The sequence below is a fragment of the Oncorhynchus mykiss genome, chromosome 12, assembly GCF_013265735.2.
Source record: "Oncorhynchus mykiss isolate Arlee chromosome 12, USDA_OmykA_1.1, whole genome shotgun sequence".
NCBI classification, from domain to species: domain Eukaryota; kingdom Metazoa; phylum Chordata; class Actinopteri; order Salmoniformes; family Salmonidae; genus Oncorhynchus; species Oncorhynchus mykiss.
The window spans coordinates 17,956,713-17,970,220 of NC_048576.1; the positions used below are offsets into that span (position 1 = coordinate 17,956,713).

General features: G+C 44.7%; 2 protein-coding genes and 1 long non-coding RNA gene across 4 annotated transcripts; 2 read left to right on the forward strand and 1 right to left on the reverse strand.

Annotated features, from left to right (window-relative positions):
• Window positions 1-5,263: 5,263 nt before the first annotated feature.
• On the reverse strand, window positions 5,264-7,353 carry LOC118937764 (cuticle collagen 2C-like). Its single transcript, XM_036938892.1, has 2 exons — window positions 7,317-7,353; window positions 5,264-5,922 (listed from the first exon to the last, which is right to left on the reverse strand). The coding sequence occupies exons 1-2, from the start codon at window positions 7,351-7,353 to the stop codon at window positions 5,264-5,266; spliced, it is 696 nt and encodes a 231-aa protein (XP_036794787.1).
• A 201-nt stretch (window positions 7,354-7,554) lies between these two features.
• Window positions 7,555-8,875, forward strand: LOC110539121 (coiled-coil domain-containing protein 8). 2 transcript variants are annotated; one of them, XM_036939649.1, is made up of 4 exons: window positions 7,555-7,685; window positions 7,776-7,831; window positions 7,930-8,445; window positions 8,488-8,875. In XM_036939649.1, the coding sequence occupies exons 1-4, from the start codon at window positions 7,657-7,659 to the stop codon at window positions 8,628-8,630; spliced, it is 744 nt and encodes a 247-aa protein (XP_036795544.1). In that variant the 5' UTR covers window positions 7,555-7,656; the 3' UTR covers window positions 8,631-8,875. The 2 variants fall into 2 exon arrangements, with proteins under 2 accessions (XP_036795544.1, XP_021481770.2); XM_021626095.2 differs by having other exon boundaries at window positions 7,930-8,875.
• Window positions 8,876-11,873: 2,998 nt separating this feature from the next.
• LOC110539122 lies at window positions 11,874-12,796 on the forward strand. The gene is made up of 2 exons (XR_005035292.1): window positions 11,874-12,032; window positions 12,274-12,796. It is a non-coding gene; the product is annotated as an uncharacterized LOC110539122 (long non-coding RNA).
• Window positions 12,797-13,508: the final 712 nt, after the last annotated feature.

Here is a 13,508-nt window from a genome sequence, read left to right on the forward strand (position 1 = left end):
TTGGTCCATTCCGTATCTCTCAGGTCATTAATCCTGTCGCAGTGCGACTTCTTCTTCCGCGATATCTTCGTCGCGTCCACCCGGTCTTCCATGTCTCCTGTGTTAAGCCCGTTCTTCGCGCCCCCGCTCGTCTTCCCCCCCCCCCCCCCCCATCCTTGTCGAGGGCGCACCTATCTACAGGGTCCGTAAAATCTTGGACATGCGTCCTCGGGGCCGTGGTCATCAGTACCTAGTTGACTGGGAGGGGTACGGTCCTGAGGAGAGGAGTTGGGTTCCCTCTCGGGACGTGCTGGACCGTGCGCTGATTGATGATTTCCTCCGTTGCCGCCAGGTTTCCTCCTCGAGTGCGCCAGGAGGCGCTCGGTGAGTGGGGGGGTACTGTCATGTACTGTCATGTTGTCTTGTCTCTGTCCTTTCCCTTCACCCTGTCTCCCTCTGCTGGTCGTGTTAGGTTACCTTTTCTCCCCCGCTTTCCCCCAGCTGTCCCTTGTCTCCTCTAACTACCCATTCACCCCGTTCCCCACCTGTTCCCTTTTTCCCTCTGATTAGGTCCCAATATCTCTCTCTGTTTCTGCTCCTGTCCTTGTCGGATTCTTGTTTGTTTGTGTCATTCATGCCTGAACCAGACTGCCGTCATGTTTGCTGTAACCTTGTCCTGTCCTGTCGGAATCTGCCGGTCCATCTGAGCCTACCTATGTTTGGTAATTAAAGAAGCTCTGTTTAAGTTGATTCGCTTTTGGGTCCTCATTCACGCACCGTAACACTGAGGGTAACATAATTGAATTGGTAAATTAATAGGAGTATAGAATTCTCCTGACAGTTGATGAATAAATATGTTCTCATGTGCACAGTACACAATGGTTATACTCAAGAGAGAAAAACACTTGTAATATGTTTAGTTTGGCGTGTCTTTCAGGTTCGGTTTATTGTTTACGTTAGTATATGTATATAATTTATGTTATTCTAGCTCATTCAGGGTGAGGCCCAGTTGCAGAGCCATTCATTTGGACTCAGTTCTACTACAGCAAGCGATGCACTAGCATGGTAACTCTACTCTTCTCCCAAACCACATGGCCACTGTAGGATGACATGCATATGGTCATGCGGAAGTAGTAACATACATGTAATGCTAAGATTCTCTACTATATATAGTATAAGATGCTACTGGAAAGAGAAGTTGTCACAACTCATTCAAAACAAGTTGATGGGTGAAAAGAACATGACCAAATCAGAATTGTGTCATCTTGCTGAATGCAGCAATTATTTGACCAGATGAAAAATGTCTTAATATCACATACACACATTATACCACTACCATTTATTTTCTCATTTCGTTTAGAGACAATTGCATGGTCTTAAAGTACACTATGACAGTTTGAGTGCAGTATGATTTGGGAAGACTGAAGGATTAGATCAATCCAGGCTAAAGTCTAAGTGTTAATCCAGCTCATGTGGACCTGAAGGGCTCAAACATTAAAACAAACTTCTTTATTTCACCACCACATAATCAGGCATTGTGTGGGTGCAGGAAAAACAAGCCGGTTTGCTAGTTATGCCTCACTGACGTAACAGTTCCTACCTGAGGTTAGATATCTTGACTCGTCTGAAATAAAAATACTAGGTTCATGTTATATCAATATTGGGTTAATGAGTGTGATCAGTGGTGGGGCAAACAAAAAAAAAAGTTTCAGATGCATGCCAGCAAAGCCACTACACAGCACTAAACAATACACTATAACGGTGACAAACGGTGCCTACAAACTGTTAAGGCCCCAACAGCCGTCACAAAACCTTACCACTGCTACACCCGGCTATCAGCGGAGCCCTGTCTGGCAGCAAAACAGTTCATTCAGCCTCATTTACTGCCTTTAAAAAAAACATAGCTGACTTGCTTAAACAAATGTGGTTTCTACTGACAATTGAGATGTACAAACTATGGCATAAATGGATGACGAGCAGATTAGAGGCAATCTGTAATTTCGATTAAGACATTAATGAGCGAGCTAGGAAGGACGTAGTCAATATAACTATTTGTTCAGCACTTTGAAATGTACGGTAACAGAATTCAGAACATGGGCCATTCTTACAGTGTTCTCCCTGTACACCAAGCCAGAACTATAGGATAAATAAAGGGGGGCATACAAGCAGACAAGGAAAGCTCTTACGATTATCGATGATTGCATTTCTCTAAAACAGGCTCTAGGCTAAATGTGCACACCAAGTCAGAACAGTAGGTAAAGTTCTGAGGTGAAAAGGGAGTTAACTATTAGGGTGAGGCACATGGGCTTAATACTACTTTGTACTACTTTCTTAGCTACCGTATACATATCTCCCTGGCATATTACATAATTTATGGAGCAGCATACAATACATTTTTGGACACCTTATTGTGCTGTTCTCACTTGAACAGAAAGGTGGCGCGGTGGTCCTTCCTGTGGGTTCTAGAAAGAAGCCCGAAATACCAACTTGGAATTCAGAGTTGGATGACCCATAAAATCATTTTGAACGATTTTCCCAGTTGGAGCTAGTTTAAAAAAAAATGTTTTACCCCTTTTTCTCCCCAATTTCGTGGTATCCAATTGTTAGTAGCTACTATCTTGTCTCATTGTACAACTCCCGTACAGGCTCGGGAGAGACGAAGGTTGAAAGTCATGCGTCCTCCGATACACAACCGCACTGCTTCTTAACACAGCATGCATCCAACCCGGAAGCCATCCGCACCAATGTGTCGGAGGAAACACTGTGCACCTGGCACCCTTGGTTAGCGTGCACTGCACCCAGCCCGCCACAGAAGTCGCTGGTGCGCGATGAGACAAGGATATCCCTACCGGTCAAACCCTCCCTTATTTTGGGTTGCAGCAAGGAGGCCTTAGCAGGAAAAGTTCATTCAAAGTCATTACTGGTCAGTACTTTAAGAATAACAATACTATTGTTTTAACAATACAATACGTTCACTGCTGTGAAATGAACAGACACACATTTATAAACAGTAGTTAAAGGTAGACTCATATCACGTACATGCAGAAAGTAAACTGCATAGTGGGTCAATTTCCACAACAACTAAAAGCATTGAAGCTCAAGGCTCAACCTGTCCGCTGTTTTGGTGCCCTGGCTACCACGCTGTAACAGTGTGAAGCCAACCCTTGCACATGTGCAGATACTGTGTGTGGCTGTTTGAGAGAGAAAGCCTTGCATCTCACTCATCTCAACATCTCTGGTGCTCGTGGCAGCGTCATTTATATTAATCCATACAACATTTTCTACTGTTTTACTCCAACTCAATCATAAATTTTTAATGAACACGGTTTATATTTGACCATGCAATAAAAAGCAGTAAATGTGGATTTTCATTAGGGGAAAACTGATCAGAATAGGAGATCCTGGCTAGCCCTGTGACCACCAGATAAGCCTGCATCCTGAGAAACACTGGACAGTAATAGACATTACTAGCTAGTCTGGACTGTATCACTCTCCACCAGTGGAACAACTGATGCACCATAACAGGAAGTCTTCAGTATATGCAGGGTCTGTTCTAGCATTTTGGCGGCCCTAAGAGAGATTTGGTTGGGGACCCTCCACAACGCCCAGTTGGTAATTCGGCCATGATTACTACAAGGTTTAGATAGCTGACTAGACTAACTTACCTAGCAATGTAAAGAAATGTTTGCTGACATGGGCTGATTGAGTGACTGCCAGCGACTGACATAACTGCCAGTGACTGAGGAAAACTGCTGATGCACTACCAAATTTTAAAATTGCAATTTGTGTATTCTACTATTCTAAATCTCAGCAGTACGTTGAGACCCGACTGAGTTCCTAACGAACTAACAGCTGTGGGGCCCCCTAGCAGCCACAGGTGGCCGCTTATATTGCTTATTGGCTGGGCCTACCCTGAGTTTATGGCTGAAAATTGACATTGAGTTTGAATGTAATCTTCTTTTCTTATGGGGGGGGGGGGATTTGTGAAAATGAATGTGTGGAAATGGTGAGATCCCAACTCAGCAGTGAAAAGTGATAACTTAGTTATTTTGACTGTCACAGTATGTCTTTTGTACTGTAGACTGGGGTTTTAGTTTACATGCTGGAACCTGAGCTGTTTTACTGTAAACCTGAGCTGTTTTATTGTAAACCTGAGCCGTTTTACTGTAAATAAGTGTAAAGATGCAGCATTAACACTGGCTTATCTATCTGCAGGGGTTTGCAGTCAGGAGCACTGCAGAGTCAGCAGGTTAAGACGTGCCGTTGACTGACTGACTGACTGACTGACTGACTGACTGACTGACTGGGCCGCTTGCTTCAGTGAGTCACTTTGAAATGTCACAATGCGGTCTCACATGGTCATTAGTCAGATGACTCTTTTCATGTCACTAGTTAACATAATCTTAAATAGGGAAAACAGACACAACTGACTCCCTGCTGCTCTGTATGGAGCTGCTGTATACGATGACAGGCCATGACTCTGACTCCGGAGCATCTTGTTAATGACAGTGGAAAATAGCATCAATGTTTCATAGCAGGATGACTCTAGACTCCTGTGGCATAACGTGGCTTAATTCAAGTGTGTTCTTAACACATCGCTGCAGTGGCTACACGGTACGTGTCTGTCTGTATGGAAAAATCCTCCCTTATAAAACATTATTTTTTCAAACGATGTGTGTTTCTGTCTGTCAAAGGGCCTCTCGGTCGCTTAGTCTGTCTCAAAACAAATTACCCAATATATAAAAGTAGGCTTGCGACAGTTTAGTTGGAAATCTTGTATTTTTTCTAGGAATTGTGCAAGGAGATGTAAACAGGCTTGAAGTGACACCCACACAGGCAGTATAGTGTTTTATGGGTGTCAACAGGGACAGGGACAGGTCTGGGTCCCGTGCAGGGCATTTAGTTATAGTGTATCCATGCATGACCTTTAGCCCAAACAGACCATAAGGAGGCACTCGGAGGCCACTTCCACTGACCAACACAGACCTAGGCCTACACACAAGGAAAACAGAGTGCTCAAAACAGGATGGAGAAATGGCAATCTTAAGGTGAAACAATTGTATTGGAGCAGATGCATCAAATGCCATCTCTGAACATTGATGTAGTGTCCTTGATGGGTGGTTGTCTTCCGTATAATAATGAGCTATGTGAATAAATTAAATCAATACACTCCCTAAAGAGTGCAAATATTTCTAAATGCTTACGTCAAGAAAGGTTATGTTTATGCATAGACCCCAACAACTCAACACAACTCAGTCTTTCCTTGAGACGACGGCTGCACAAGTTATATTGTGTCACCAGAGCAGGATGGATCCCCTGGTTCCCCTGGCACCTCTGGCTGCCCTGGCTCCTCTGGTTCCCCTGGCTCCCCTGGTCCCCCTGGCTCCCCTAGCTCCTCTGGCTCCCCTAGCTCCTCTGGCTCCCCTGGCTCCTCTGGCTCCCCTGGCTCTCCTGGCTCCTCTGGCTCCTCTGGCTCCTCTGGTCCCCCTGGCTCTCCTGGCTCTCCTGGCTCCCCTGGCTCCTCTGGCTCCCCTGGTCCCCCTGGCTCCTCTGGCTTCCCTGGTCCCCCTGGCTTTCCTGGCTCCCTTGGTGCCCCTGGCTCCCCTGGCTCTCCTGCTGGCTCCTCTGGCCCCCCTGGCTCCTCTGGCTCCCCTGGCTCTCCTGACTCCTCTGGATCCCCTGGCTCTCCTGGCTCTCCTGGCTCCCCTGGTCCCCCTGGCTCCTCTGGCTCTCCTGGCTCCCCTGGTTCCCCTGGCTCCTCTGCCCCCCCTGGCTCCTCTGGCTCTCCTGGCTCCTCTGGCTCCCCTGGCTCTCCTGGCTCCTCTGGCTCCCCTGGCCTGCTCTTGGCATCATTAGTCCGTCTGCAGTCAGGAATAGCCTGGCGGTCTGGGCCGTGGGCTGCAACAGGGCCTAGGACTATACCTACATCGGCCGCATTACTACCTAGTGGTTATAGAGCAATGGACTGGGAACCAGTCAAACCCTGAGGTGTTCTGTTGTTGTATCCAATAGTGAAGCACTCACTGACCCTATGCTATGTTTTTTTATTTTATTTAACCTATATTTAACTAGGCAAGTCAGTTAAGAACACATTCTTATTTACAATGACGGCCTACCGGAAGGCAAAAGGCCTCGTGAGGGGATGGGGGCCTGAGATTAAAAATAAAAAAATTATATAATATAAACATAGGACAAAACACACATCACAACAAGAGAGACAACACATCACTACATAAAGAGAGACCTAAAACAACAACATAGCAAGACAGCAACATATGACAACACGGCATGGTAGCAACACAACAAGGTAGCAGCACAAAACATGGTACAAACATTATTGGGCACAGACAACAGCACAAAGGGCAAGAAGGTAGAGACAACAATACATCACACAAAGCAGCCACAACTGTCAGTAAGATTGTCCATGATTAAGTCTTTGAATGAAGAGATTGAGATAAAACTGTCCAGTTTGAGTGTTTGTTGCAGCCTATTCCAGTCGCTAGCTGCAGCGAACTGAAAAGATGAGCGACCCAGGGATGTGTGTGCTTTGGGGACATTTAACAGAATGTGACTGGCAGAACGGGTGTTCTATGTGGAGGATGAGGGCTGCAGTAGATATATCAGATACGGGTGAGTGAGGCCTAAGAGGGTTTTATAAATAAGCATCAACCAGTGGGTCTTGCGATGGGTATACAGAGATGACCAGTTTACAGAGGAGTATAGAGTGTAGTGATGTGTCCTATAAGGAGCATTGGTGGCAAATCTGATGGCTAAATGGTAAAGAACATCTAGCCGCTCGAGAGCACCCTTACCTGCCGATCTATAAATTATGTCTCCGTAATCTAGCATGGGTAGGATGGTCATCTGAATCAAGGTTAGTTTGGCAGCTGGGGTGAAAGAGGAGTGATTACGACAGAGGAAACCAAGTCTAGATGTAACTTTAGCCTGCAGTTTTGATATGTGCTGAGAGAAGGAAAGTGCACCATCTAGCCATACTCCCAAGTACTTGTATGAGGTTGCATTAGTTGTACATTAGTAGAACAAAGATATACTAGATGGTAGGTAAGACTGAAACATGATTTGCAACCTAATTTTCAACCATTTTGGTCACACACACTCTTAAATATTTTTGCTGTAATCTGTACATTTGATTTGGTAGCACCAGTGAGACTAGAAAAACATTCACTCAACGGCAGGGTAGGGAAGCGAACCAGGGTGAAAGGCAAACACACTATTCATCGCGCCAATAAGATTAACCCTATTAACCCCTGACAGCCTTATGGCCACCATCCCACTTCTGACACCAGTGTAGCAAACAGTGGGGCAGGTAAGCGAACCCGGGTTGATGGTGTGGAAGGCAAACACTCTATGCATCACACCAATATGGTTAAAACTGTCGATTGGTCCATGATGTGTAAACTCCACCCTCCAGCACACCAGTGCGTGCACACCAGCTGAATGAAATCAAGAGCACCTAATTGCAATTGGGAAATTGAACCAATTGAAATTAAGTTCATTGGTTGACACCTGTACATAATTAGCCATTCAGGTAAGAAGGGTCTGGGATTCCTTTATGAGGTGCAACCAAAACAGCTGTTAGACATTGCAACAGGGATATTCTGGCAGGGTGTCTGGCTAGCATTAGTTCTGAATACGGTTGTGGTTTTGATCACTAAAATGGCTGTGACTTTTGGACTCTTTTTGAGGTTAGTTTTTCAATGTATTCATCTGATTGGTTTACCTTGTTTTAAAGTCTTCACTGGATATTGATGTTTACCTGTCTGAATGTTTTGTAGTGTTTCTTGGCTTTGTTGCCTGCTAATTGGAGGGATAAAGTGTCTTCCACTTCAAGGTGCGTTTTGGTTTACACTACTTCTTCAGTTAAAATCACAGTCTAGTTCCAATGGCTTAAGGCTGGCATTTTACCACAACGTTTTCTTTGTTTCCTAGGTGATGCTTATGGGCATCCTGCCTGCACTGGACCTGAACCAACTGGATCCCAAGCAAGTGTGGTGTCTGGTCCAAATGCTAAAGCTACTGGCTACAATACCCTGGCAAGTGTGACGCATGGTCCAAATGCCACAGCTGAAGCAACTGCCAACCATGCCTCTGCAGAAGCGGCCCGCGCCTCAGCTGAAGCAACTGCCAACCATGCCTCTGTAGAAGCGGCCCGCGCCTCAGCTGAAGCAACTGCCAACCACGCCTCTGCAGAAGCGGCTGGCCCCCACGCCTCAGCTGAAGCAACTGCCAAACACACCTCTGCAGAAGCGGCTGGCCCCCGCGCCTCAGCTGAAGCAACTGCCAAACATGCCTCTGCGGAAGCGGCCGCCGGCCCCCGCGCCTCAGCTGAAGCAACTGCCAAACATACCTCTGCGGAAGCGGCCGGCGGCCCCGGCGCCTCTGCAGAAGCGGCTGGCCCCCGCGCCTCAGCTGAAGCAACTGCCAAACATGCCGCCGGCCCCCGCGCCTCAGCTGAAGCAACTGTCAAACATGCCGCCGGCCCCCGCACCTCTGCGGAAGCGGCCGGCCTTGAACAGACGGCCCGACCCCTCAACAAGCTAGATAGGGAGATCATAATTTGGTTTGCCCAACTCCTTAATCGTCTTTCCCCTGTTACTGTGCCTCCATTTGAAAAGGGCAAAGGTAACTGAGGTGAGGAATTGTGCAAACTAATGCGCTTGTTTGAAATGAGGATTTCCTTCACTTGCTCATCGTTATGCAAATTGTTTACAGGGGTGAACACTACAATGGTATGGTTTTGAAAAAAAAATCATACGACTAAAATTTACATCTGATTTGGCCACTATTACAGACACTTAGGTTGTACGGTTATGATTTGTCCTGGTGTTCCTGCTACTTTGCATGATTTGTTCAATAAACAATTTGACATCCAAAATGCCTTGTCTTTTAAATGTGCGTTTCTCTTCTGCCTACCATATGTTTGCTGATTAGGGACAGACTGGGTCTGGAGAAAAAGGGATTGTGGCTCACACCACTTGTGTAAACATTTGTTTACCTTTGTTTCTGGTAGTTGAGGAAAGGTTGACTGCCTTTTAATTCCTCATTGTTTGCATAGTCAACATACACACTTGCCCCACCAGACATGCCACCAGGGGTCTTTTCACTGTCTCCAAATTAAACAGTGTTAGAGCCATGATTGGCTGGAACTCCCTTCCATATAGCGCAAGACAGCAAACCGGGTTTAAAAAAACAAGGCAACACATCAAGGCACAACACCTCTCCATGTGACCTACTGGTTGTGTGTATGTGTACCGGATGCACAAACACAAAGCATTAACATATGTAAATTGCCAAGTTTCTTTTTCGTGTCAGACCCCAGTAAGACTAGCTGTCGCCATTGACATTGGCTAATGGGGATCCTAAAATATATATTCAACTACCTTTAGCATTTGAAAAGCTGAAATAAACTACAAAACCCTTTTCTACCCAGGTCTGACCTCCACAGGACACTGGGTGTGAAATGCTTCCTTGCAAACTGTTTCCTCAACAGTACAGAATCAATATAAAAGAAGCAGAGTGGAGGACAAGGACAGAGAGGGGAGTGACTGCAAATCATAGCACAGTCCATTTGTATGTTCCCATGGTAGGAAGCATCTCCAATCCAAAATTACATCTAGAATGGGCTTCCTATTTTGCAACAAAGCATCCCTCACTCATGCTGCCAAACACCCTTGTAAAACTGACTATCCACCAATCATCGACTTTGGCGATATCATTTACAAAATAGCCTCAAACTCTCAAATTGGATGCAGTCTATCACAGTGCCATCCGTTTTGTCACCAAAGCCCCAAATACTTCCCACCACTGCGAACTGTACTCTCTTGTTGGTTGGCCCTCGCTTCATACTCATCGCCAAACCCACTGGCTCCAGGTCATCTTCAAGTCTTTGCTAGGTAAAGCCCCGCCTTATCTCAGTTCACTGGTCACTATAGCAGCACCCAACCGCAGCACGCGCTCCAGCAGGTATATTTCACTGATCACCCCCAAAGCCAATTCCTCCTTTGGCCAAGTTTCATTCCAGTTCTCTGCTGCCAATGACTGGAACGAACTGCAAAAATCGCTGGACACTTATCTCCCTCACTAACTTCAAGCACCAGCTGTCAGAGCAGCTCACAGATCATTGCACCTGTACATAGCCCATCTGTAAATAACCCATCCCCATACTGTATTCATTTATTTATTTTGCTCCTTTGCATCCCAGCATCTCTACTTGCACATTCATCTTCTGCACATCTATCACTCCAGTGTTTAATTGCTATATCGTAATTACCTCGCCACTATGGCCTTACCTCCTTTATCTTACCTCATTTGCACACACTGTATATATATATATTTATTTTTTCTACTGTATTATTCTGTATGTTTGTTTATTCCATGTGTAACTCTGTGTTGTTGTATGTGTCAAACTGCTTTGCAGTTTTAAATGAGATCTTGTTCTCAACTAGCCTATCTGGTTAAATAAAGGTTTAATTAAAAACAAAAAACAAAAATTAGTCAAGAGATTGACTGCCGACCCTCAGAGATTGACTGCAGACACTGTTCGGAGGTGCTAAATACTAATCGGCAGGCAAACATTAGATAATCCTACCGGTGTGTCTGAACTATAATGGATATTACCATCTCTGTCCAAATATCTGTACATAAAACTGCTCAAATGTGAGGTGCAGCAGAGGAGCTACAGGAGGATGGGCTTATTTTCATGGCCTTGAATGGAGTTGATGGAACAGAGTTTCCAAGATGTTTGATATGTTTGACTCCGTTCCATGGATTCCATTCCAGCCATTACAATCAGCCTGTCCTCCTCTAGCTCCTGGCATTTTGGAACATTCTGAATAGGCCTACCACGTGTGCACATTCATGCACTTAAAATGCGAAGAAATAATAGTTTTCTGATCTATTCCATCAGCCTTATGAATTGATACAGCATATGCCTCCACTATACTACTTTGATACACATCAGTGGGGATTAAGAATTGAGTACACAAAATGTCCATTGAAAACAAAGTGGTACACCTGCGTATAGCCTCCATTACACCACTAACTGTACGATTTGAGAAGGGCGCTCCTCCCACACTGCTTTTGCCTTTTCACATCACCTTCCGTAGACCGGTGCACTGCGGTTCAGGTTAGTAGAACTCCCTCATAGGCTGCATTACAAAGGCATCCCAATTCTGATATTTTTTTCACTAATTAGTCTTTTGACCAATCAGCTCTGAAAAAGATCTGATGTGAAAAGATCTGATGTGATTGCTCAAAACACTAATACTTGGAAAAATGATTAGAATTGGGCTCCCTGTGTAACACAGCAATATGTCAGTTTCTACAGCTAAAGTGAGGCAACGCAACAACCAATGGTTGCGTGCCACATCATCAACTGTGTCATCCACTGACATATGATGTGGTTAGTTGATACTTTAAATACCTATCAAGGCGATGTAAGATCTGGCAGACTTCAGCAACATTTAAGCTTTGGAAAGGGTCTGAAGTCTGTTTGGACGCAATCACAAACTACCTCATAGTCTGTTTGGTCCCAGCCACACAGGCTGTGTTTACACAGGCAGCCCAATTCTGACCTTTTGCCCCGCGTTGCTGGCAAAACGACTGACCTGATTGGTGAAAAGACCAATTAGTGGGAAAAAGATCAGAATTTGGCAGCTACAGATGAATGAACATGTATGAAATTGAATATGCGTTCATCAATTGTCTGTTTTTTTGTAAGTTGTTGAACTGAATTTGGTCTCTTTCTTTTGTCGTCCAATTCTCTCTCTGTTGTTCACCATACATCAACGGTTTACTGCACCTAATCGCATTTGGGAAATTGAACCAATGGAAATGAAGTTCATTGACAGCTGACAGCTGTACATAATTAGCCAGCCAGGTTAGAAGGGTCTGGGATTCCTTTATGAGGTGCAACCAAAACAGCTGTTAGAAATAGCAACAGGGATATTCTGGCAGGCTGTCGAGAATTAGTTCTTGAATACTGTTGTGGTTTTGATCACTAATATGGCTGTGACTTTTGGATTCTCTTTGAGGTTAGTTTTTCAATGTTGTTCATCTGGTTGGTTTACCTTGTCTTAAAGTGTTCACTGGTTATTTATGTTTAACTGTCTGACTGTTTTGTAGTGTTTCTTTGATTTGTTGCCTGCTAATTGGAGGGATAACTTGTTTTACACTTAAAGGTGTGTTTTGGTTTACACTAAGGTCAAATCACAGGTCTAGTTCCGATCCAAATTAAGGCTGGCATTTTACCACAATGTTTTCTTTGTTTCCTAGGTAACGCTCATGGGCATCCTGCCTACACTGGACCTGAACCAACTGGATCCTATGCCCAAGCAAGAGTGGTGTCTGGTCCAAATGCTAAAGCTACTGGCCACAATGCCACGTCAGCAGAAGCTACTGGCCACAATGCCACGTCAGCAGAAGCGTCCGGCCCCGGCGCCTCAGCAGAAGCGACAAGCCTTGAACAGACGGCCCGACCACTCAACTAGGGAGATCATCATTTGGTTTGGCCAACTCCTTGTCTTACACCTGTTACTGTGCCTCTTGAAGAAAAGGGTAAAGGTGCCAACTAATGTGCTTGTTTGAAATGAGGATCTCCTTCACATCATCATGCAAATTGTTTACAGGGGTGGACGATACAATGTTATGAATTGTTTTTAAAACCATACGACTAAAATAGACTTCTGATGTAGTGATATTGCTGAGACACTTTCAGGTTCTACGGTTATGCTTTTGATTTAGCCTGGTGTTCCTGCTACTCTTGCATGATTTGCTCAATAAACCATGACTTTCAAAACCTTGTCCTTAAATGATGTTCTCTTCTGCCTACCATGTGTTTGCTGTTTGGTAACAGACTGTGGGCCTGGAGTAAAAGGGACTGTGGTACACAACACTTGTATAAACAGATTTGTTTCTAGTAGTTCAAATTCTAAAGTTCTCTAAATTGTCAGACCTCCCTCATATGTTCATACTTTAACTATCCCTTAGTGTAGGCTGTTTGATTTACAGTAATCTGCCTTACCACCAATGCCTAAAGAATGAATGCAGTTTAACTCATCGTCCCATTACCTGTCACTAACCTGTCCCAGGGACGCTGAAGTTTCTCCTTGGCCTTATTCAGAAACATTTAACCCACTTGGTGGGAATTGTATTGTGGCTCATATAGCGAGGATCGTTACAAATGGTAACATTGTATTTGTGCCGTTGGGAGCAAGCAAAGTTGTTACTTTTGTGTCGTCTGTTATAAGGCTACAGTTTGATCATATGAGCAGAGTACATCCCGATTTAAAAATCATTACATTGTATAAATTTGAGGTTTTATTAGTTCAAATCTTCTCAGGCACCAATCACAATGGGAATATAAAACACCACATGATATGATTGGTAATTGAGTTACAAAAATCGGACCAATAGGAGGCCAGTTTGAAATGCATAAAAGCATCCTTCACTTCTCGATCTGTAACACACCGATGAAGGCTGATGCTGCCAGAGTTGCAGAATGTCCACTT

What these genes read in the sequence shown, in the direction of transcription:
- LOC110539121 (XM_021626095.2), top strand. Translation starts at nt 7,657, where the DNA reads ATGGCTGTGACTTTTGGACTCTTTTTGAG. An exon ending in ACTTTTGGACTCTTTTTGAG is followed by an intron (nt 7,686 to 7,775) that starts GTTAGTTTTTCA and finishes AATGTTTTGTAG; the next exon opens with TGTTTCTTGGCTTTGTTGCC. An exon ending in AAAGTGTCTTCCACTTCAAG is followed by an intron (nt 7,832 to 7,929) that starts GTGCGTTTTGGT and finishes TTTGTTTCCTAG; the next exon opens with GTGATGCTTATGGGCATCCT.
- LOC118937764 (XM_036938892.1), bottom strand. Translation starts at nt 7,353, where the DNA reads ATGCATAGAGTGTTTGCCTTCCACACCATCAACCCGG. An exon ending in CTTCCACACCATCAACCCGG is followed by an intron (nt 5,923 to 7,316) that starts GTTCGCTTACCT and finishes TATAACCACTAG; the next exon opens with GTAGTAATGCGGCCGATGTA.